The 24,789-nt window shown below is 49.1% G+C and overlaps 2 protein-coding genes and 3 long non-coding RNA genes across 11 annotated transcripts in view; 2 read left to right on the forward strand and 3 right to left on the reverse strand.

The window, feature by feature from the left end:
- Window positions 1-4,016, forward strand: part of TUBB4B (tubulin beta 4B class IVb) — an 11,479-nt gene extending 7,463 nt beyond the window's left edge. For both annotated transcript variants that reach the window (XM_081848415.1, XM_081848416.1), the window contains exon 4: window positions 2,954-4,016. In XM_081848415.1, coding sequence (XP_081704541.1) covers window positions 2,954-4,014 — 1,061 coding nt within the window. In that variant the 3' untranslated portion in view covers window positions 4,015-4,016. The remainder of the gene's footprint in view (window positions 1-2,953) is intronic.
- LOC309334219 lies at window positions 3,920-5,201 on the reverse strand. The gene is made up of 3 exons (XR_014152951.1): window positions 5,187-5,201; window positions 4,433-4,897; window positions 3,920-4,266 (listed from the first exon to the last, which is right to left on the reverse strand). It is a non-coding gene; the product is annotated as an uncharacterized lncRNA (long non-coding RNA).
- Window positions 5,202-5,231: 30 nt separating this feature from the next.
- On the reverse strand, window positions 5,232-7,941 carry LOC309334218. Of its 6 annotated transcripts, none has more exons than XR_014152946.1 (5): window positions 7,830-7,844; window positions 7,412-7,496; window positions 6,755-7,180; window positions 5,606-5,783; window positions 5,232-5,289 (listed from the first exon to the last, which is right to left on the reverse strand). It is a non-coding gene; the product is annotated as an uncharacterized lncRNA (long non-coding RNA). The 6 variants fall into 6 exon arrangements; XR_014152947.1 differs by having other exon boundaries at window positions 7,412-7,515; XR_014152948.1 differs by lacking the exon at window positions 7,412-7,496 and adding an exon at window positions 7,516-7,579.
- LOC309334220 lies at window positions 6,120-6,983 on the forward strand. The gene is made up of 3 exons (XR_014152952.1): window positions 6,120-6,157; window positions 6,288-6,376; window positions 6,855-6,983. It is a non-coding gene; the product is annotated as an uncharacterized lncRNA (long non-coding RNA).
- Window positions 7,942-8,240: 299 nt separating the features above from the next.
- The window catches only part of CIMIP2A (ciliary microtubule inner protein 2A), a 34,763-nt gene continuing 18,214 nt past the window's right edge, over window positions 8,241-24,789 (reverse strand). Inside the window, exons 5-7 of the mRNA XM_081848329.1 lie at window positions 19,459-19,553; window positions 14,164-14,281; window positions 8,241-8,346 (exon numbers count right to left, since the gene is read on the reverse strand). Coding sequence (XP_081704455.1) covers window positions 8,258-8,346; window positions 14,164-14,281; window positions 19,459-19,553 — 302 coding nt within the window. The 3' untranslated portion in view covers window positions 8,241-8,257. The remainder of the gene's footprint in view (window positions 8,347-14,163; window positions 14,282-19,458; window positions 19,554-24,789) is intronic.

The following is a 24,789-nucleotide window of genomic DNA, read 5'->3' on the forward strand; positions in this document are numbered from 1 at the left end:
CCTGACCACCTTGCAAGGGATCATAGAGAGGGAACGGACATCTGGCATGTTAGGGGATCATAGTGAGGGAACGGACCTCTCTAGGATATCCAGCATGTTGTTAGGAGATCATAGAGAGGGAAGGGACCTTTCCTGGTCCTCCAGCCTGACCTCCTTGCAAGGGATCATAGAGAGGGAAAGGACCTCTCTAAGATGTCCAGCATGTTAGGGGATCACAGAGATGAAATGGACCCCTCCAGGTCCTCCGGCCTGACCACCTTGCAAGGGATCATAGAGGGAACGGACCTCTCTAGGATATCTAGCATGTTGTTAGGAGGTCATAGAGAGGGAAGGGACCTCTCCAGGTCCTCCAGCCTGACCACCTTGCAAGGGATCATAGAGAGGGAACGGACATCTGACATGTTAGGGGATCATAGTGAGGGAATGGACCCCTCTAGGATATGCAGCATGTTGTTAGGAGATCATAGAGAGGGAAGGGACCCCTCCAGGTCCTCCAGCCTGACCTTGCAAGAGATCATAGAGAGGGAATGGACCTCTCTAGGATATGCAGCATGTTGTTAGGAGATCATAGAGAGGGAAGGGACCCCTCCAGGTCCTCCAGCCTAACCACCTTGCAAGGGATCATAGAGGGAAAGGACCTCTCTAGGATATCCAGCATGTTGTTAGGAGATCATAGAGAGGGAAGGGACCTCTCGAGGTCCTCCAGCCTGACCACCTTGCAAGGGATCATAGAGAGGGAACGGACATCTGGCATGTTAGGGGATCATAGAGAGGGAAAGGACCTCTCTAGGGTGTCCAGCATGTTAGGGGATCATAGAGATGAAATGGACCCCTCCAGGTCCTCCGGCCTGACCACCTTGCAAGGGATCATAGAGAGGGAAAGGACCTCTCTAGGATGTCCAGCATGTTAGGGGATCATAGAGATGAAATGGACCCCTCCAGGTCCTCCGGCTTGACCACCTTGCAAGGGATCATAGAGGGAATGGACCTCTCTAGGATATCCAGCATGTTGTTAGGAGATCATAGAGAGGGAAGGGACCTCTCCAGGTCCTCCGGCCTGACCACCTTGCAAGGGATCATAGAGAGGGAACGGACCTCTCTAGGATATCCATTATTGTTAGGGGATCATGGAGAGGGAAGGGTAGTGGTGGTGATGACCATGATGATGATGATGAAGGCCATGATGATGATGATGATGCTCATGATGATCCTGATGATGATGATGATGGCCCTCAAGTTGATGTGATGATGATGGTTGTGGTCATGATCCTGATGATGATGATGACCAGGGTGATGATGATGATGATGATGAAGGCCATGATGATGATGGTGGTGGTGATGACCATGAGGATGATGATGATGATGATGATGATGGTCCTCAAGTTGATGTGATGATGATGATGATGGTCCTCAAGTTGATGTGATGATGATGGACATGATGATGATGAAGGACATGTTCATGATGATGATGATGATGAAGGCCATGGTCATGATGATGATGGACATGGTCATGAAGATGAAGGCCATAATGATGATGATGATGATGATGGCCATGGTCATGAGGATGAAGGCCATGGTCATGATTCTGATGATGATCATGATGATGATGGTTGTCAAGTTGATGTGATGATGATGATGATGATGGTCCTCAAGTTGATGTGATGATGATGATGATGGTCCTCAAGTTGATGTGGTGATGATGATGATGGGCATGATCTTGATGATGATGATGGTCGATGATGATGATGATGACCATGATGGTCCTCAAGTTTGTGATGATGATGATGATGGACATGATGATGATGATGATGAAGGCCATGGTCATGATGATGATGAAGGACATGATGATGATGATGGTCATGATCCTGATGATGATGATCGTCCTCAAGTTGATGTGATGATGATGATGGGCATGATGATGATGATGGTCGATGATGATGATGATGACCATGATGGTCCTCAAGTTTGTGATGATGATGATGATGGACATGATGATGATGATGATGAAGGCCATGGTCATGATGATGATGAAGGACATGATGATGATGATGGTCCTCAAGTTGATGTGATGATGATGATGGGCATGATGATGATGATGATGATGATGATGGTCCTCGATGTGATGATGATGATGGGCATGATGATGAAGGCCATGGGCATGATGATGATGGTCATGATACTGATGAGGATGATGGTTCTCGTTGATGTGATGATGATGATGATGATGGACATGGTCATGATAATGGTCATGATGATGATGGTCATGATGATGATGATGATGATGGACATGGTCATGATGATGATGATGGTCGATGATGATGATGATGACCATGATGGTCCTCAAGTTTGTGATGATGATGATGATGGACATGATGATGATGATGATGAAGGCCATGGTCATGATGATGATGAAGGACATGATGATGATGATGGTCCTCAAGTTGATGTGATGATGATGATGGGCATGATGATGATGATGATGATGGACATGGTCATGATAATGGTCATGATGATGATGGTCATGATGATGATGATGATGATGGACATGGTCATGATGATGATGGTCATGATGATGGTCATGATGATGATGATGGACATGGTCATGATGATGAAGGCCATGATGATGATGATGGCCATGGTCATGACGATGAAGGCCATGGTCATGATGATGATGATGGTCATGATCCTGATGATGATGATGGCCATGGTCATGATGATGATGATGGTCATGATCCTGATGATGATGAAGGCCATGGTCATGATGATGAAGGCCATGGTCATGATGACGATGATGGTCATGATCCTGATGATGATAATGGTGGTCCTCACGTTGATGTGATGATGATGATGGTTATGATCCTGATGATCACGATGATGATGATGTTCCTCAAGTTGATGTGATGATGATGATCATGTTCTTGATGATGACAATGACCCCCTTGTCCCCTTGCAGGCCAGAGCGGCGCCGGCAACAACTGGGCCAAGGGCCACTACACCGAGGGGGCCGAGCTGGTGGACTCGGTCCTGGACGTGGTCCGCAAGGAGGCCGAGTCCTGCGACTGCCTCCAGGGCTTCCAGCTCACCCACTCCTTGGGCGGCGGCACGGGTTCCGGCATGGGGACCTTGCTGATCTCCAAGATCCGAGAAGAATACCCCGACCGCATCATGAACACCTTCTCGGTGGTCCCCTCCCCGAAGGTCTCCGACACGGTGGTGGAACCCTACAACGCCACCCTCTCGGTCCACCAGCTGGTGGAGAACACCGACGAGACCTACTGCATAGACAACGAGGCCCTCTACGACATCTGCTTCCGGACCCTCAAGTTGACCACGCCCACCTACGGAGACCTCAACCACCTGGTCTCGGCCACCATGAGTGGAGTCACCACCTGTCTACGCTTCCCCGGCCAACTCAACGCCGACCTCCGCAAGCTGGCGGTCAACATGGTCCCCTTCCCCCGTCTCCACTTCTTCATGCCCGGCTTCGCCCCCTTGACCAGCCGAGGTAGTCAACAGTACAGAGCGTTGACCGTCCCCGAGTTGACCCAGCAGATGTTTGACGCCAAGAACATGATGGCCGCCTGCGACCCGCGCCATGGGAGGTACCTCACGGTGGCCGCCGTCTTCCGAGGAAGGATGTCCATGAAGGAGGTGGACGAGCAGATGCTCAACGTCCAGAACAAGAACTCCTCCTACTTTGTGGAGTGGATCCCCAACAACGTCAAGACCGCCGTCTGCGACATCCCGCCCCGAGGTCTCAAGATGTCCGCCACCTTCATCGGCAACTCCACCGCCATCCAGGAGCTCTTCAAGAGGATCTCCGAGCAGTTCACGGCCATGTTCAGAAGAAAGGCCTTCCTCCACTGGTACACAGGAGAAGGCATGGACGAGATGGAGTTCACCGAGGCCGAGAGCAACATGAACGACCTGGTCTCGGAGTACCAGCAGTACCAGGACGCCACCGCCGAGGAGGAGGGGGAGTTTGAGGAGGAGGCCGAGGAGGAGGCCGCCTAGGAGGACCCAGAACCACCACAACCACCAGCTTTCCATTGACCCTTCCATGTTCTCCTTCAGATGTTCCTCAGATGTCCCTCAGAAGGTCTTCAGATGTTTCCTTCCATGTTCTCCTTCAGATGTTCCTCAGAAGTTCTTCAGATGTTTCCTTCCATGTTCTCCTTCAGATGTTCCTCAGAAGTTCTTCAGATGTTTCCTTCCATGTTCTCCTTCAGATGTTCTCCAGATGTTTCTTTCCATGTTCTCCTTGACCTTCTTGAGATGTTTCCTTCCATGATGGTTCTCCATTCTGACATTCCACCTTGGATCCAGGTTCCTCTTCAGATGTTTCCTTCCATGTCCTCCAGATGTTCCTCAGATGTTCTCCATGGTGGTCCTCCATCCTGACCTTCCATCTTGGATCCATGTTCTCACCAACAGGTTCTTCAGATCTTTCCTTCCATGGTGACCCTTCCATGTTCTCCTTCAGATGTTCCTCAGATGTCCTTCAGATGCTTCCTCCCATGCTCTCCTTCAGATGTTCCTCAGATGCTTCCTTCCATGGTGGTCCTCCATCCTGACCTTCCATCTTGGATCCATGTTCTCACCAAGAGGTTCTTCAGATCTTTCCTTCCATGGTGACCCTTCCATGTTCTCCTTCAGATGTTCCTCAGATGTCCTTCAGATGCTTCCCCCCATGTTCTCCTTCAGATGTTCCTCAGATGCTTCCTTCCATGGTGGTCCTCCATCCTGACCTTCCATCTTGCATCCATGTCCTCACCAAGATGTTCCTTAGATGCTTCCTTCCATGGTGGTCCTCCATCCTGACCTTCCATCTTGGATCCATGTTCTCACCAAGAGGTTCTTCAGATCTTTCCTTCCATGGTGACCCTTCCATGTTCTCCTTCAGCTCCCTCCGGATGTCCTCCAGATGTTTCCTTCCATGGTGGTCCTCCATCCTCAAACCCAGGTCCTCACCATCACATCCAAGCATCTCCTCCACCTTGCACTCAACATTTCCATGTCCATGAAGGACCTCCTGAACCTCCAGAAGAACAACTCCTCCTACTTTGTGGAGTGGATCCCCAACAACGTCAAGACCGCCGTCTGCGACATCCCCACCACATGTCCTCAAGATGTCCGCCCCCTTCACCAACTCAGAAGAAGCACAACCACCCAGCCCCTCCGTTGACCCTCAGATGTCCCTCAGAAGTTCTTCAGATGTTTCCTTCCAATGTTCTTCAGATGGTTCCTTCCATGTTCCTCAGATGTTCCTCAGATGGTTCCTTCCATGTTCTCCTTCAGATGTTCTTCAGATGTTCCTCCGATGTTCCTCAGATCTTTCCTTCCATGGTGGCTCTCCATGCTGACGTTCCACCTGGGATCCAGCTTCCCCTTCAGATGTTCCTCTGATGTTCCTCAGATCTTTCCTTCCATGGTGACTCTTCCATGCTCTTCAGATGTTCTTCAGATCTTCTCCAGATTGGGCCTTCCATGGTGGTTCTCCATCCTGACCTTCCATCTTGGATCCATCTTCTCCTTCCGATGTTCTTCAGATCTTTCCTCCTGCCTTGGTGACCTTCCATCTTCATCAGATGGTTCCTCCCACAACATTCTCCTCCCAACAGCTCTGCTTTCCTAGAAGGTCACCTCTCCACGCTCTTCCTGCTTTCCTAGAAGGTCTCCTTGGTCCTCCATGATGTTCTTCTCCTCCCGACGACTCCTGTTTCCTAGAAGGTCCTCATGGTGTTCTACCAACAGCTCCTGTTTCCTAGAAGGTCCCCTCTCCCCTTGGTCCTCCACAATGTTCTCCCGATGGTTCCCGTTTCCTAGAAGGTCCTCCTTGATGGTCTTCCGACAGCTCCGTTTTCCTAGAAGGTCCCCTCGGTCCTCCACGATATTCTCCTGTTTCCTAGAAGGTCACCTCTCCCCTCAGAAGGAACCACTCTATGCTCTTCCTGGTTTCCTAGAAGGTCCTCCGAGGTGTTCTCCTCCCAACCTGTTTCCTAGAAGGTCACCTCTCCAACTCAGAAGGAACCTCTCGAACCTCTTCCTGCTTTCCTAGAAGGTCCTCCACCATGATGTTCTTCCAACGACTCCTGCTTCCTAGAAAGTCATCTCTACAATCCTCCAGGACGTTCTCCCACCTGCTGTTTCCTAGAAGGTCACCTCTCCATCCTCTTCCTGGTTTCCTAGAAGGTCCTCCATGATGTTCTCCTGACAGCTCCTGTTTCCTAGAAGGTCCCCTCAGTCCTCCACGATGTTTTCTCCTCCCAACTCCGGTTTCCTAGAAGGTCACCTCTCTACGCTCTTCCTGGTTTCCTAGAAGGTCACCTCTCCCGTCGGAAGGAACCTCTTGACGCTCTTCCTGGTTTCCTAGAATGTCCTCAACGATGTTCCTGTTTCCTAGAAGGTCACCTCTCAGAAGGAACCTCTCTGCGCTCTTCCTGCTTTCCTAGAAGGGCACCTCTCCACTCAGTCCTCCAGGACGTTCTTCTCTGGTTTGTTTCCTAGAAGGTCACCTCTCCCAAATCAGAAGGAACATCTCGGCGCTCTTCCAGGTTTCCTAGAAGGTCCTCCAAGATGTTCTTCTCCCAACGACTCCTGTTTCCTAGAACGTCACCTCTCAGTCCTCCAGGACGTTCTTCTGCTGTTGTTTTCCTAGGAGGTCACCTCTCCACGCTCTTCCTGGTTTCCTAGAAGGACACTTCTCCCTTGGAAGGAACCTCTCTATGCTTTTCCTGCTTTCCTAGAAGGTCACCTTGGTCCTCCACAACGTTCTTCCAACGACTCCTGTTTCCTAGAAGGTCACCTCTCACCTCGGAAGGAAGCTCTCCACACTCTTCCTGGTTTCCTAGAAGGTCCTCCATGATGTTCTCCTCCTCCTGACTGTTGTTTCCTAGAAGGTCCTCCAGGACATTCATCACTTCCAGACTTCCTACAAGGTCACCTCTCTACGCTCTTCTTTGGTTTCCTAGAAGGTCACCTCTTCCCTCGGAAGGCAGCTCTCGACGCTCTTCCTAGAAGGCCACCTCAGTCCTCCAAGGCGTTCTACCAACAGCTCCTGCTTCCTAGAAGGTCACCTCTCCCCTCGGAAGGAACCTCTCGACGCTCTTCCTGCTTTCCTAGAAGGTCACTCCTCGGTCCTCCAAGGCGTTCTCCCGACTGCTGCTTCCTAGAAGGTCGCCTCTCCAACTCAGAAGGAACTTCTCGACGCTCTTCCTGCTTTCCTAGAAGGTCACTACTTGGTCCTCCCAGGCGTTCTCCCGACTGCTGCTTCCTAGAAGGTCACCTCTCCCCTCAGAAGGAACCTCTCTACACTCTTCCTGCTTTCCTAGAAGGCCACCTCTCCACTCTGTCCTCCAGGACGTTCTCCTGTTTATTTCCTAGAAGGTCACCTCTCCAACTCAGAAGGAACCTCTCGTCGCTCTTCCTGCTTTCCTAGAAGGTCACTGCTTGGTCCTCCCAGGCGTTCTCCGGACTGCTGCTTCCTAGAAGGTCACCTCTCCCCTCGGAAGGAACCTCTCGACGCTCTTCCTGGTCTCCTAGAGGTTCTTCCAACAACTCCAGTTTCCTAGAAGGGCACCTCTACAGTCCTCCAGGACGTTCTCCTCCTCCTGTTGCTTTCCTAGAAGGTCACCTCCACAGTCCCCTCTCTACGCTCTTCCTGTTTTCCTCGAAGGTCCTCCACCATGTTCCTGTTTCCTAGAAGGTCCCCTCAGAAGGAACCTCTCTACGCTCTTCCTGCTTTCCTAGAAGGCCACCTCTCCACTCTGTCCTCCAGGACGTTCTCCTGTTTATTTCCTAGAAGGTCACCTCTCCAACTCAGAAGGAACCTCTCGTCGCTCTTCCTGCTTTCCTAGAAGGTCACTGCTTGGTCCTCCAAGGCGTTCTCCCGGCTGCTGCTTCCTAGAAGGTCACCTCTCCCCTCGGAAGGAACCTCTCGACAGTCCTCCAGGACCTTCTCCTCCTCCTGTTGCTTTCCTAGAAGGTCACCTCTACAGTCCTCCAGGACGTTCTCCTCCTCCTGTTGCTTTCCTAGAAGGTCACCTCTACAGTCCTCCAGGACGTTCTCCTCCTCCTGTTGCTTTCCTAGAAGGTCACCTCTTCCCCTCCTCCACCCCGGTGTCCCCTCCCCCTCCCACCCCGTTTCTCTGTGGTTGTGACGTCACGCCCTCCGCCGTTTGTCGTGTTTTCCGGCGGCCAATAAAAAACCTCGTTTAATGATGATGATGATTATTATGATGTTTTTATTGGTTGGATTTTAACCCTCCCGCTGCCTCCGCTGGAGCTCCGAGAAGTAGGCCTGGCGGGTGCTGTTGCCAAAGGTCTGGGCGTAGTTGTCGCGGATCGCTAGGGGGGGAGAGAGGAAAATAGAAAAATATTAATATTAATAATATTAATATCAATAATAAATAAATAAATAAATAAATAAATAAATAGTAATAATTAGTAATAATAATTAGTAATAATAATATGGTATAATAATAATAATTAGTAATAATAATAATAGTATTAATATAGTAGTAATAATAATAATAATAATAATAGAGTATAATAATAGAGTATAATAATAATAATAGTAGTAAAATAATAATAGTAGTAATAATTAGTAATAATTAGTAATAATAATAATAATTAGTAATAATAATATAGTATAATAATAATAATAATAATAGAGTATAATAATAATAATAATAATAATAATAATAATAATAATAATAGTATAATAGTAATAATTAGTAATAATTAGTAATAATAATAATAATTGGTAATAATAATATAGTATAATAATAATTAGTAATAATAATAGTATTAATATAGTAGTAATAATAATAATAATAATAATAATAATAATAGAGTATAATAATAATAGAGTATAATAATAATAATAATAGTAAAATAATAATAATAGTAATAATTAGTAATAATTAGTAATAATAATAATAATTAGTAATAATAATATAGTATAATAATAATAATTAGTAATAATAATATTAATATAGTAGTAGTAGTAATAATAATAATAGAGAATAATAATAATAATAATAGTAAAATAATAATAATAGTAATAATTAGTAATAATAATAATTAGTAATAATATAGTATAATAATAATTAGTAATAATAATAATATTAATATAGTAATAATAATAATAGAGTATAATAATAATAGAGTATAATAATAACAATAATAGTAAAATAATAATAATAATAATAATAGCAATAATAAAAATAATAAAAATAATAAAAATAAAAATAAAATTATAGATATATAGATATATGTATATATATATTAATATATGTCGGGAAAGTTGGGGGGAGAGAAAAATATAAATATAAATATAAATATAAGATAATATATAGTAATAGTAATAATAATAATAATAATGGTATAAGTAAAAATAATATATATTATATTTTATATATATGTCAGAGGGGAAAGTTGTTGTGGATCGAAAAATGAATATAAATATTAATATATAAAAAAATAATATAAAATATATTTTATATATATATATATATGTCGGAGGGGAGAGAAAAATATAAAATATAAATATAAATAGTAGTAGTAATAATAAACACAGGGGAAAATGGGATTTTTGAGTGGGAAAATGCACAAAAAATGAAATTTCTATGAGATTTTTTCAGTGGAAAAAGACCCCAAAAATGACATTTCTGTGGGATTTTCGGGTGGAAAAATACAGGGGGAAATGGGATTTTTGAGTGGAAAAATACACAAAAAATGACATTTCTATGGGATTTTTGGGTGGAAAAATACAGGGGGAAATGGGATTTTTGAGCGGAAAAATAGATATTTCTATGGAATTTTTTTCTGTGGAAAAAGACCCCAAAAATGACATTTCTATGGGATTTTTTCAGTGGAAAAATACCCTAAAAATCACATTTCTATGGGATTTTTTCAGTGGAAAAATACCCCAAAAATCCCATTTCTATGGGATTTTGGGGTGGGAAAATGGGATTTTTGAGTTGGAAAATACAGAAATAAAGGGCATTTCTATGGAATTTTGGGGTGGGAAAATGGGATTTTTGAGTGGAAAAAGACACCCAAAATGACATTTCTATGGGATTTTGGGGTGGGAAAGTACAGAAATAAAGGGCATTTTAGGGTGGAAAAATGACATTTCTGTGGGATTTTGGGGTGGGAAAATGGGATTTTTGAGTGGAAAAATACACCCAAAATGACATTTCTATGGGATTTTGGGGTGGGAAAATACAGAAATAAAGGGCATTTTAGGGTGGAAAAATGACATTTCTATGGGATTTTGGGGTGGGAAAATACAGGGGAAAATGGGATTTTTGAGCGGAAAAATACATATTTCTATGGAATTTTTTTCTGTGGAAAAAGACCCCGAAAATCCCATTTCTAGGGGATTTTGGGGTGGGAAAATGGGATTTTTGAGTTGGAAAATACAGAAATAAAGGGCATTTCTATGGGATTTTTGAGTGGGAAAATGGGATTTTTGAGTGGAAAAATACACCTAAAATGACATTTCTATGGGATTTTGGGGTGGGAAAATACAGGGGAAAATGGGATTTTTGAGCGGAAAAATACATATTTCTATGGAATTTTTTTCTGTGGAAAAAGACCCCGAAAATCCCATTTCTAGGGGATTTTGGGGTGGGAAAATGGGATTTTTGAGTTGGAAAATACAGAAATAAAGGGCATTTCTATGGAATTTTGGGGTGGGAAAATGGGATTTTTGAGTGGAAAAAGACACCCAAAATGACATTTCTATGGGATTTTGGGGTGGGAAAGTACAGAAATAAAGGGCATTTTAGGGTGGAAAAAATGACATTTCTATGGGATTTTGGGGTGGGAAAATGGGATTTTTGAGTTGGAAAATACAGAAATAAAGGGCATTTCTATGGAATTTTTGGGTGGGAAAATGGGATTTTTGAGTGGAAAAATACACCCAAAATGACATTTCTATGGGATTTTGGGGTGGGAAAGTACAGAAATAAAGGGCATTTTAGGGTGGAAAAATGACATTTCTATGGGATTTTGGGGTGGGAAAATGGGATTTTTGAGTGGAAAAAGACACCCAAAATGACATTTCTATGGGATTTTGGGGTGGGAAAGTACAGAAATAAAGGGCATTTTAGGGTGGAAAAAATGACATTTCTATGGGATTTTGGGGTGGGAAAATGGGATTTTTGAGTTGGAAAATACAGAAATAAAGGGCATTTCTATGGAATTTTGGGGTGGGAAAATGGGATTTTTGAGTGGAAAAAGACACCCAAAATGACTTTTCTATGGGATTTTGGGGTGGGAAAGTACAGAAATAAAGGGCATTTTAGGGTGGAAAAATGACATTTCTATGGGATTTTGGGGTGGGAAAATGGGATTTTTGAGTTGGAAAATACAGAAATGAAGGGCATTTCTATGGAATTTTTGGGTGGGAAAATGGGATTTTTGAGTGGAAAAATACACCCAAAATGACATTTCTATGGGATTTTGGGGTGGGAAAGTACAGAAATAAAGGGCATTTTAGGGTGGAAAAATGACATTTCTATGGGATTTTGGGGTGGGAAAATGGGATTTTTGAGTTGGAAAATACAGAAATAAAGGGCATTTCTATGGAATTTTGGGGTGGGAAAATGGGATTTTCGAGTGGAAAAAGACACCCAAAATGACATTTCTATGGGATTTTGGGGTGGGAAAGTACAGAAATAAAGGGCATTTTAGTGTGGAAAAATGACATTTCTGTGGGATTTTGGGGTGGGAAAATGGGATTTTTGAGTGGAAAAATACACCCAAAATGACATTTCTATGGAATTTTTGGGTGGGAAAATGGGATTTTTGAGTGGAAAAATACACCCAAAATGACATTTCTATGGGATTTTGGGGTGGGAAAGTACAGAAATAAAGGGCATTTTAGGGTAGAAAAAAATTCCATAGAAATGTCATTTTTCCACCCTAAAATGCCCTTTATTTCTGTACTTTCCCACCCCAAAATCCCATAGAAATGTCATTTTGGGTGTATTTTTCCACTCAAAAATCCCATTTTCCCACCCAAAAATTCCATAGAAATGCCCTTTATTTCTGTATTTTCCAACTCAAAAATCCCCTGTATTTTCCCACCCCAAAATCCCATAGAAATGTCATTTTTCCACCCTAAAATGCCCTTTATTTCTGTACTTTCCCACCCCAAAATCCCATAGAAATGTCATTTTGGGTGTCTTTTTCCACTCAAAAATCCCATTTTCCCACCCAAAAATTCCATAGAAATGCCCTTTATTTCTGTATTTTCCAACTCAAAAATCCCATTTCCCCACCCCAAAATCCCCTAGAAATGTCATGGGATTTTGGGGGGGGGAAGTACAGAAATAAAGGGCATTTTAGGGTGGAAAAATGACATTTCTATGGGATTTTGGGGTGGGAAAATACAGGGAGAAATGGGCTTTTTGAGCGGAAAAATACGTATTTCTATGGAATTTTTTTCTGTGGAAAAAGACCCCGAAAATCCCATTTCTAGGGGATTTTGGGGTGGGAAAATGGGATTTTTGAGTTGGAAAATACAGAAATAAAGGGCATTTCTATGGAATTTTGGGGTGGGAAAATGGGATTTTTGAGTGGAAAAATACACCCAAAATGACATTTCTATGGGATTTTGGGGTGGGAAAGTACAGAAATAAAGGGCATTTTAGGGTAGAAAAAAATTCCATAGAAATGTCATTTTTGGTGTATTTTTCCACTCAAAAATCCCATTTTCCCACCCAAAAATTCCATAGAAATGCCCTTTATTTCTGTATTTTCCAACTCAAAAATCCCATTTTCCCACCCCAAAATCCCATAGAAATGTCATGGGATTTTGGGGTGGGAAAGTACAGAAATAAAGGGCATTTTAGGGTGGAAAAATGACATTTCTATGGGATTTTGGGGTGGGAAAATACAGGGGAAAATGGGATTTTTGAGCGGAAAAATACATATTTCTATGGAATTTTTTTCTGTGGAAAAAGACCCCGAAAATCCCATTTCTAGGGGATTTTGGGGTGGGAAAATGGGATTTTTGAGTTGGAAAATACAGAAATAAAGGGCATTTCTATGGAATTTTGGGGTGGGAAAATGGGATTTTTGAGTGGAAAAATACACCCAAAATGACTTTTCTATGGGATTTTGGGGTGGGAAAGTACAGAAATAAAGGGCATTTTAGGGTAGAAAAAAATTCCATAGAAATGTCATTTTTCCACCCTAAAATGCCCTTTATTTCTGTACTTTCCCACCCCAAAATCCCATAGAAATGTCATTTTGGGTGTATTTTTCCACTCAAAAATCCCATTTTCCCACCCAAAAATTCCATAGAAATGCCCTTTATTTCTGTATTTTCCAACTCAAAAATCCCATTTCCCCACCCCAAAATCCCCTAGAAATGTCATGGGATTTTGGGGTGGGAAAGTACAGAAATAAAGGGCATTTTAGGGTGGAAAAATGACATTTCTATGGGATTTTGGGGTGGGAAAATACAGGGAGAAATGGGCTTTTTGAGCGGAAAAATACGTATTTCTATGGAATTTTTTTCTGTGGAAAAAGACCCCATAAATGACATTTCTAGGGGATTTTGGGGTGGGAAAGTACAGAAATAAAGGGCATTTTAGGGTGGAAAAATGACATTTCTATGGGATTTTGGGGTGGGAAAATGGGATTTTTGAGTTGGAAAATACAGAAATAAAGGGCATTTCTATGGAATTTTTGGGTGGGAAAATGGGATTTTTGAGTGGAAAAATACACCCAAAATAACATTTCTATGGGATTTTGGGGTGGGAAAATAGGATTTTTGAGTGGAAAAATACACCAAAAATGACATTTCTATGGGATTTTGGGGTGGGAAATGACAGAAATACAGGGCATTTTAGGGTGGAAAAATGACATTTCTATGGGATTTTGGGGTGGGAAAATGGGATTTTTGAGTGGAAAAATACACCCAAAATGACATTTCTAGGGGATTTTGGGGTGGAAAAATACAGGGGAAAACGGGATTTTTGAGCGGAAAAATACACCAAAAATGACATTTCTATGGGATTTTGGGGTGGGAAAATACAGGGGGAAATGGGATTTTTGAGCGGAAAAATACATATTTCTATGGGATTTTTTTCTGTGGAAAAAGACCCCCAAAATGACATTTCTAGGGGATTTTCCCCGACTTACTCGGCACGAAACCCGTATAAAACGGCATTAATCCTCCGCTGGTGTAAATCTGGTTATTCGGCCAATAGGTGCTCGGCATTCGCTTCCCAAAACTATACATGGGACTCCTCAGCATTTCCTGCGGGCGAAAAAACGGGCGCCGGGAGTCGTAGCGCGCCTGGGCGCGTCTGGATTGAACCCGGGTCTGGGGTTCGAAATCCGGGGAGGAGAGGAGGCAGGGAAGGGAGCATTTGAACCCGGGTCCCTCCCTGGGCGGCGCCAGCTCTGGGAGTTGTAGCGCAGGGGGCCTCTGGGAATTGTAGCGCGTGGCGGGTCCTCTAGCTTGAACCCGGGTCTGGGGTTCGAAATCCGGGGAGGAGAGGAGGCAGGGAAGGGAGCATTTGAACCCGGGTCCCTCCCTGGGCGGCGCCCGCTCTGGGAGTTGTAGCGCACGGGGCCTCTGGGAGTTGTAGCGCGTGGCGGGTCCTCTAGCTTGAACCCGGGTCTGGGGTTCGAAATCCGGGGAGGAGAGGAGGCAGGGAAGGGAGCATTTGAACCCGGGTCCCGGCCTGCAAGTCGAAATCCATGGCCGGCGCCTGCTCTGGGAGTTGTAGCGCCTGGTGGGTCCTCTAGCTTGAACCCGGGTCTGGGGTTCGAAATCCGGAGAGGAGAGGAGGCATTGAAGGGAGCATTTGAACCCGGGTCCCTCCCTGGGCGGCGCCAGCTCTGGGAGTTGTAGCGCAGGGGGCCTCTGGGAGTTGTAGCGCGTGGTGGTGGGTCCTCTAGCTTGAACCCGGGTCTGGGGTTCAAAATCCAGGGAGGAGAGGAGGCAGGGAAGGGAGCATTTGAACCCGGGTCCCGGCCTGCAAGTCGAAATCCATGGCCGGCGCCTGCTCTGGGAGTTGTAGCGCCTGGTGGGTCCTCTAGCTTGATCCCGGGTCTGGGGTTCGAAATCCGGGGAGGAGAGGAGGCAGGGAAGGGAGCATTTGAACCCGGGTCCCTCCCTGGGCGGCGCCTGCTCTGGGAGTTGTAGCGCACGGGGCCTCTGGGAGTTGTAGCGCGTGGCGGGTCCTCTAGCTTGAACCCGGGTCTGGGGTTCGAAATCCGGGGAGGAGAGGAGGCAGGGAAGGGAGCATTTGAACCCGGGTCCCGGCCTGCAAGTCGAAATCCATGGCCGGCGCCTGCTCTGGGAGTTGTAGCGCCTGGTGGGTCCTCTAGCTTGATCCCGGGTCTGGGGTTCGAAATCCGGGGAGGAGAGGAGGCAGGGAAGGGAGCATTTGAACCCGGGTCCCTCCCTGGGCGGCGCCTGCTCTGGGAGTTGTAGCGCACGGGGCCTCTGGGAGTTGTAGCGCGTGGCGGGTCCTCTAGCTTGAACCCGGGTCTGGGGTTCGAAATCCGGGGAGGAGAGGAGGCAGGGAAGGGAGCATTTGAACCCGGGTCCCGGCCTGCAAGTCGAAATCCATGGCCGGCGCCTGCTCTGGGAGTTGTAGCACCTGGTGGGTCCTCTAGCTTGAACCCGGGTCTGGGGTTCGAAATCCGGGGAGGAGAGGAGGCAGGGAAGGGAGCATTTGAACCCGGGTCCCTCCCTGGGCGGCGCCTGCTCTGGGAGTTGTAGCGCACGGGGCCTCTGGGAGTTGTAGCGCGTGGTGGGTCCTCCAGCTTGAACCCGGATCCCGATCTAGAACCGTGCGTCTGGGAGTTATAGCGCATGATACCCATTGGGAGTTGCAGCGCCGGGTCCTCCATTTTGAACCCGGATCCAGATCTAGAACTCGGCGCCTGGGAGTTGCAGCGCCGGGTCCTCCAGCTTGAACCCGGATCAGGACCTTTCCCCCGGACCCAGATCTAGAACCGGGCGCCTGGGAGTTGTAGCGCATGACATCCCTGGGAGTTGCAGCGCCGGGTCCTCCAGCTTGAACCCGGATCCGGACCTTTCCCCCGGATCCAGATCTAGAACCAGGCGCCTGGGAATTCTAGCGCATGGCGCCTGCTCCTCCAGCTTGAACCCGGATCCGGATTTCCTCTGGATCCAGATCCAGACCTTGTCCCCGGATCCAGATCTAGAACAGGGTGCCTGGGAGTTATAGCGCATGACATCCCTGGGAGTTGCAGCGCCGGGTCCTCCAGCTTGAACCCGGATCCAGATCTAGAACCGGGCACCTGGGAGTTGCAGCGCCAGGTCCTCCAGCTTGAACCCGGATCCCGATCTAGAACCGTGCGTCTGGGAGTTATAGCGCATGACACCCCTGGGAGTTGCAGCGCCGGGTCCTCCAGCTTGAACCCGGATCCAGATCTAGAACCGGGCGCCTGGGAGTTGCAGCGCTGGGTCCTCCAGCTTGAACCCGGATCCCGATCTAGAACCGGGCGCCTGGGAGTTGCAGCGCCGGGTCCTCCAGCTTGAACCCGGATCCAGATCTAAAACCGCGCGCCTGGGAGTTGCAGCGCCGGGTCCTCCATCTTGAACCCGGATCCAGATCCAGAACCGGGCGCCTGGGAGTTGTAGCGCCGGGTCCTCCAGCTTGAACCCGGGTCCGGACCTTTCCCCCCAGATCCACATCTAGAACCGGGTGCCTGGGAGTTGCAGCGCCGGGTCCTCCAGCTTGAACCCGGATCCCGATCTAGAACCGGGCGCCTGGGAGTTGCAGCGCCGGGTCCTCCAGCTTGAACCCGGATCCAGATCTAAAACCGCGCGCCTGGGAGTTGCAGCGCCGGGTCCTCCATCTTGAACCCGGATCCAGATCCAGAACCGGGCGCCTGGGAGTTGTAGCGCCGGGTCCTCCAGCTTGAACCCGGGTCCGGACCTTTCCCCCCAGATCCACATCTAGAACCGGGTGCCTGGGAGTTGCAGCGCCGGGTCCTCCAGCTTGAACCCGGATCCAGATCTAGAACCGGGCGCCTGGGAGTTGCAGCGCCGGGTCCTCCAGCTTGAACCCGGATCCGGACCTTTCCCCCGGACCCAGATCTAGAACCGGGCGCCTGGGAGTTGTAGCGCATGACATCCCTGGGAGTTGCAGCGCCGGGTCCTCCAGCTTGAACCCGGATCCAGATCTAGAACCGGGCGCCTGGGAGTTATAGCGCTTGGTCCTCCAGCTTGAACCCGCATCCCGATCGAGAACCGGGCGCCTGGGAGTTATAGTGCATGACATCCCTGGGAGTTGCAGCGCCGGGTCCTCCAGCTTGAACCCGGATCCAGATCTAGAACCGGGCACCTGGGAGTTGTAGCGACGGGTCCTCCAGCTTGAACCCGGGTCCGGACCTTTCCCCCTAGATCCACATCTAGAACCGGGTGCCTGGGAGTTGCAGCGCCGGGTCCTCCAGCTTGAACCCGGGTCCGGACCTTTCCCCCTAAATCCAGATCTAGAACTCGGCGCCTGGGAGTTGCAGCGCTGGGTCCTCCAGCTTGAACCCGGATCCAGATCTAGAACCAGGCGCCTGGGAGTTACAGCGCTTGGTCCTCCAGCTTGAACCCGCATCCCGATCGAGAACCGGGCGCCTGGGAGTTGTAGCGCATGACACCCATTGGGAGTTGCAGCGCCGAGTCCTGCAGCTTGAACCCAGATCCAGATCTAGAACTCGGCGCCTGGGAGTTGCAGCGCCAGGTCCTCCAGCTTGAGCCCGGATCCAGATCTAGAACCGGGCGCCTGGGAGTTACAGCGCTGGGTCCTCCAGCTTGAACCCGGATCCCGATCTAGAACTGGGCACCTGGGAGTTATAGCGCATGACACCCCTGGGAGTTGCAGCGCCGAGTCCTCCATCTTGAACCCGCATCCAGATCTAGAACCGCGCGCCTGGGAGTTGCAGCGCCGGGTCCTCCATCTTGAACCCGGATCCAGATCCAGAACCGGGCGCCTGGGAGTTGCAGCGCTGGGTCCTCCAGCTTGAACCCGGATCCCGATCTAGAACCGGGCGCATGGGAGTTATAGCGCATGACATCCCTGGGAGTTGCAGCGCCGGGTCCTCCAACTTGAACCCGGATCCGAACCTCCCCCCCGATCCAGATCCAGACCTTTCCCCCGGATCCAGATCTAGAACCGGGCGCATGGGAGTTGTAGCGCATGGTGGCTCTGGGAGTTGTATTGCGCTCCTGGGCCTGCCCTTGAACCCGAACCCGCATCCAGGGAGGAGAGGAGGCATTGAAGGGAGCATTTGAACCCGGGTCCCAGCCTGCAAGTCGGAATCCATGGCCGGCGCCTGCTCTGGGAGTTGTAGCGCCTGGTGGGTCCTCTAGCTTGAACCCGGGTCTGGGGTTCGAAATCCGGGGAGGAGAGGAGGCATTGAAGGGAGCATTTGAACCCGGGTTCCGGCCTGCAAGTCGAAATCCCGGCCCGACGCCTGCTCTGAGCGCCGTCATGCGCTACAACTCCCAGGCGCCGGATTCGAGATCCGGATCCGGGGACAAGGTCTGGATGCGGATCCGGGGTCAAGTCTGGATCCGGATACGGGGTCAAATCCGGATTCGGGAAAGCGGTCAGGCTAGATGATCCGCCAACCCACGCGCTACAACTCCCAGGCGCCCGGTTCAAGATCCGGATCTGGGGACAAGGTCTGGATCCGGATCCGGGGTCAAGTCTGGATCTGGATCCGGGGTCAAATCCGGATCCGGGAAAGCGGTCAGGCTCGATGATCCGCCAAGCCGCGCGCTACAACTCCCAGGCGCCCGGTTCTAGATCCGGATCTGGGGGATCCAGAGTCAAGCCGGATCCGGGTTCAAGTTGGAGGAGCCAGCGCCGTGCGCTATAATTCCCAGGCGCCCGGTTCTAGATCCGGATCCAGGGAAAAGGTCTGGATCTGGGGGGGGGAGTCCGGATCCGGGTTCAAGCTGGAGGAGCCAGCGCCAGTAGATGACCCGCCAAGCCGCGCGCTACAACTCCCAGGCGCCCGGTTCTAGATCCGGATCCGGGGAAAAGGTCTGGATCTAGGGGGGGGGGAGTCCGGATGCGGATCCAGAGTCAGGCCGGATCCGGGTTCAAGCTGGAGGAGCCGGCGCCAGTAGGTGACCCGCCAAGTCGTGCGCTACAACTCCCAGGCGCCCGGTTCGAGATCCGGATCCGGGGAAACGGTCTGGATCCAGGAAAGGGGTCAGGCTAGAGGACCTGGCGCCAGCGCGCGCTGTAACTGGGAGTTGCAGCGCCGGGTCCTCCAGCTTGAACCCGGATCCGGATCTAGAACTCGGCGCCTGGGAGTTGCAGCGCCGGGTCCTCCAGCTTGAACCCGGATCCAGATCTAGAAGCAGGCGCCTGGGAGTTGTAGCGCATGGGGCCTCTGGGAGTTGTAGCGCGCTCCTGGGCCTGCCCTTGAACCCGATCCGGCGCGCACCTGGTTGCGGTCGAACTCGTCCATGGCGTCCTTGACCCCAGCGCTGTAGTTTTCTCCCATGATCCACGGGAAGCGGGGAATGTAGCCGGTGTAGCCTGGGGGCGGGAAACGTAGATTTCAGGAAGTAGGAAACTATAGAGTTCCCAGGAAGTAGGAAACTATAGAGTTCCCAGGAAGGAGGAAACTAGAGTTCCCAGGAAGTGGGAAAGTAGAGTTCCCAGGAAGGGGGAAACTAGAGTTCCCAGGAAGGGGGAAAGTAGAGTTCCCAGGAAGTGGGAAACTAGAGTTCCCAGGAAGTGGGAAAGTAGAGTTCCCAGGAAGTGGGAAACTAGAGTTCCCAGGAAGGAGGAAACTAGAGTTCCCAGGAAGTGGGAAAGTAGAGTTCCCAGGAAGTGGGAAAGTAGAGTTCCCAGGAAGGAGGAAAGTAGAGTTCCCAGGAGGTGGGAAAGTAGAGTTCCCAGGAAGGAGGAAACTCGAGTTCCCAGGAAGGAGGAAACTAGAGTTCCCAGGAAGGGGGAAACTATAGAGTTCCCAGGAAGGAGGAAACTATAGAGTTCCCAGGAAGTGGGAAACTAGGGTTCCCAGGAAGTGGGAAACTAGGGTTCCCAGGAAGGGGGAAACTAGAGTTCCCAGGAAGGGGGAAACTAGAGTTCCCAGGAAGGGGGAAACTAGAGTTCCCCGGAAGGAGGAAACTAGAGTTCCCAGGAAGGAGGAAACTAGAGTTCCCAGGAAGTAGGAAACTATAGAGTTCCCAGGAAGTAGGAAACTATAGAGTTCCCAGGAAGGGGGAAACTAGAGTTCACAGGAAGGGGGAAACTAGAGTTCCCAGGAAGGGGGAAACTAGGGTTCCCAGGAAGGGGGAAACTAGGGTTCCCAGGAAGGGGGAAACTAGGGTTCCCAGGAAGGAGGAAACTAGGGTTCCCAGGAAGTGGGAAACTAGAGTTCCCAGGAAGGGGGAAACTAGAGTTCCCAGGAAGTGGGAAACTATAGAGTTCCCAGGAAGGAGGAAATTATAGAGTTCCCAGGAAGGGGGAAACTAGAGTTCCCAGGAAGTGGGAAACTAGAGTTCCCAGGAAGTGGGAAACTAGAGTTCCCAGGAAGGGGGAAACTAGAGTTCCCAGGAAGTAGGAAACTATAGAGTTCCCAGGAAGTAGGAAACTATAGAATTCCCAGGAAGTAGGAAACTATAGTTCCCAGGAAGGGGAAACTAGAGTTCCCAGGAAGGGGGAAACTAGAGTTCCCAGGGAATTCCCTGAATGATTGACAGGGGAGGCGGGGCCAGGGTCGACTACTCCCACCCACTGAATGATGGACAGGGAAGGAATGATGGACAGGGAAGGCGGAGCCAGGGTCTGCTGGATGATTGACAGGGAAGGAATGATGGACAGGGAAGGAATGATGGACAGGGAAGGCGGAGCCAGGGTCTGCTGGATTATGGACAGGGAAGGAATGATGGACAGGGAAGGAATGATTGACAGGGAAGGCAGGGCCAGGGTCTGCTGGATGATTGACAGGGAAGGAATGATGGACAGGGAAGGCGGGGCCAGGGTCCTCAAGTCCCACCCACTGAATGATTGACAGGGAAGGCGGGGCCAGGTTCCCAGGAAGTAGGAAACTAGAGTTCCCAGGGAATTCCCTGAATGATTGACAGAGGAGGCGGGGCCAGGGTCATCTGGTCCCACCCACTGTATGATTGACACAGAAGGAGGAAACTAGAATTCCCAGGAAGGGGGAAACTAGAGTTCCCAGGAAGGAGGAAACGAGTTCCCAGGAAGGAGGAAACGAGTTCCCAGGAAGGAGGAAACTAGAGTTCCCAGGAAGGAGGAAACTAGAGTTCCCAGGAAGGAGGAAATTAGTGTTCCCAGGAAGTGGGAAACTAGAGTTCCCAGGAAGGAGGAAACTAGAGTTCCCAGGAAGTGGGAAGCTAGAGTTCCCAGGAAGGAGGAAACTAGAGTTTCCAGGAAGGAGGAAACTATAGAGTTCCCAGGAAGTGGGAAACTAGAGTTCCCAGGAAGGAGGAAACTAGAGTTCCCAGGAAGGGGGAAACTAGAGTTCCCAGGAAGGGGGAAACTAGAGTTCCCAGGAAGGAGGAAACTATAGAGTTCCCAGGAAGTGGGAAGCTAGAGTTCCCAGGAAGGGGGAAACTAGAGTTCCCAGGAAGGAGGAAACTCGAGTTCCCAGGAAGGGGGAAACTAGTGTTCCCAGGAAGTGGGAAACTAGAGTTCCCAGGAAGGAGGAAACTAGAGTTCCCAGGAAGGAGGAAACTATAGAGTTCCCAGGAAGTGGGAAACTAGAGTTCCCAGGAAGTGGGAAACTAGAGTTCCCAGGAAGTGGGAAACTAGAGTTCCCAGGAAGGGGGAAACAAGAGTTCCCAGGAAGTGGGAAACTATAGAGTTCCCAGGAAGGGGGAAACTATAGAGTTCCCAGGAAGGGGGAAACTATAGAGTTCCCAGGAAGTGGGAAACTAGAGTTCCCAGGAAGGGGGAAACTAGAGTTCCCAGGAAGTGGGAAACTAGAGTTCCCAGGAAGTGGGGAACTAGAGTTCCCAGGAAGGTGGAAACTAGAGTTCCCAGGAAGGGGGAAACTATAGAGTTCCCAGGAAGGGGGAAACTAGGGTTCCCAGGAAGGGGGGAACTAGGGTTCCCAGGAAGGAGGAAACTATAGAGTTCCCAGGAAGGGGGAAACTAGAGTTCCCAGGAAGTGGGAAACTAGAGTTCCCAGGAATTAGGAAACTAGAGTTCCCAGGAAGGAGGAAACTAGAGTTCCCAGGAAGGAGGAAACTATAGAGTTCCCAGGAAGGAGGAAACTATAGAGTTCCCAGGAAGGAGGAAACTATAGAGTTCCCAGGAAGGGGGGAACTAGAGTTCCCAGGAAGGAGGAAACTAGAGTTCCCAGGAAGTGGGAAACTAGAGTTCCCAGGAAGGAGGAAACTATAGAGTTCCCAGGAAGGGGGAAACTAGAGTTCCCAGGAAGTGGGAAACTAGAGTTCCCAGGAAGGGGGAAACTAGAGTTCCCAGGAAGGGGGAAACAAGAGTTCCCAGGAAGTGGGAAAGTAGAGTTCCCAGGAAGTGGGAAACTAGAGTTCCCAGGAAGGAGGAAATTAGAGTTCCCAGGAAGTGGGAAACTAGAGTTCCCAGGAAGGAGGAAACTAGAGTTCCCAGGAAGTGGGAAACTAGAGTTCCCAGGAAGTGGGAAATTAGAGTTCCCAGGAAGTGGGAAACTAGAGTTCCCAGGAAGGGGGAAACTAGAGTTCCCAGGAAGGTATCAGGAGATATCTAGAAATCCCCACAGGAGAAATCTAGAAATTTCCGAAGGGAGAAATCTAGAAATCAGGGGGAATCTAGATAGAAATTCCTGCAGGGGAAAGCTAGAAATCCCTGCTAAGAAATCTAGAAATCCCCGCAAGGAGAAACCTAGAAATCAGGAAATATCTAGAAATCCCCGCCAGGAGAAATCTAGAAATTGGGTTGGATCTGGAAATCCCGGCAAGGAGAAATCTAGAAATCGGGAAATATCTAGAAATCCCCCCAGTAGAAATCTAGAAATCTATGGAAAAATCTAGAAATACGCACCAGATATTCCCACTTCCTGGGAACTCTAGTTTCCCACTTGAACCTGGATCCAGATCTAGAACCGGGCGCCTGGGAGTTATAGCGCATGACATGCTGGGAGTTGCAGCGCCGTGTCCTCCTGCTTGAACCCGGATCCGAACCTTCCCCCGGATCCAGATCTAGAACCGGGCGCCTGGGAGTTGTAGCGCATGACACCCTGGGAGTTGCAGTGCCGGGTCCTCCATCTTGAACCCGGATCCAGATCTAGAACCGGGCGCCTGGGAGTTATAGCGCAGTGGGAAACTAGAGTTCCCAGGAAGTGGGAAACTAGAGTTCCCAGGAAGTGGGAAACTAGAGTTCCCAGGAAGGGGGAAACAAGAGTTCCCAGGAAGTGGGAAACTATAGAGTTCCCAGGAAGGGGGAAACTATAGAGTTCCCAGGAAGGGGGAAACTATAGAGTTCCCAGGAAGTGGGAAACTAGAGTTCCCAGGAAGGGGGAAACTAGAGTTCCCAGGAAGTGGGAAACTAGAGTTCCCAGGAAGTGGGGAACTAGAGTTCCCAGGAAGGTGGAAACTAGAGTTCCCAGGAAGGGGGAAACTATAGAGTTCCCAGGAAGGGGGAAACTAGGGTTCCCAGGAAGGGGGGAACTAGGGTTCCCAGGAAGGAGGAAACTATAGAGTTCCCAGGAAGGGGGAAACTAGAGTTCCCAGGAAGTGGGAAACTAGAGTTCCCAGGAATTAGGAAACTAGAGTTCCCAGGAAGGAGGAAACTAGAGTTCCCAGGAAGGAGGAAACTATAGAGTTCCCAGGAAGGAGGAAACTATAGAGTTCCCAGGAAGGAGGAAACTATAGAGTTCCCAGGAAGGGGGGAACTAGAGTTCCCAGGAAGGAGGAAACTAGAGTTCCCAGGAAGTGGGAAACTAGAGTTCCCAGGAAGGAGGAAACTATAGAGTTCCCAGGAAGGGGGAAACTAGAGTTCCCAGGAAGTGGGAAACTAGAGTTCCCAGGAAGGGGGAAACTAGAGTTCCCAGGAAGGGGGAAACAAGAGTTCCCAGGAAGTGGGAAAGTAGAGTTCCCAGGAAGTGGGAAACTAGAGTTCCCAGGAAGGAGGAAATTAGAGTTCCCAGGAAGTGGGAAACTAGAGTTCCCAGGAAGGAGGAAACTAGAGTTCCCAGGAAGTGGGAAACTAGAGTTCCCAGGAAGTGGGAAATTAGAGTTCCCAGGAAGTGGGAAACTAGAGTTCCCAGGAAGGGGGAAACTAGAGTTCCCAGGAAGGTATCAGGAGATATCTAGAAATCCCCACAGGAGAAATCTAGAAATTTCCGAAGGGAGAAATCTAGAAATCAGGGGGAATCTAGATAGAAATTCCTGCAGGGGAAAGCTAGAAATCCCTGCTAAGAAATCTAGAAATCCCCGCAAGGAGAAACCTAGAAATCAGGAAATATCTAGAAATCCCCGCCAGGAGAAATCTAGAAATTGGGTTGGATCTGGAAATCCCGGCAAGGAGAAATCTAGAAATCGGGAAATATCTAGAAATCCCCCCAGTAGAAATCTAGAAATCTATGGAAAAATCTAGAAATACGCACCAGATATTCCCACAAGAAGAAACATGGAAATCTAGAACCTGACAGGGAAGGCGGGGCCAGGGTCCTCAAGTCCCACCCACTGAATGATTGACAGGGAAGGCGGGGCCAGGTTCCCAGGAAGTAGGAAACTAGAGTTCCCAGGGAATTCCCTGAATGATTGACAGAGGAGGCGGGGCCAGGGTCATCTGGTCCCAC

This window comes from Podarcis erhardii, assembly GCF_964252035.2.
Source record: "Podarcis erhardii genome assembly, chromosome: Z".
Taxonomy (NCBI): domain Eukaryota; kingdom Metazoa; phylum Chordata; class Lepidosauria; order Squamata; family Lacertidae; genus Podarcis; species Podarcis erhardii.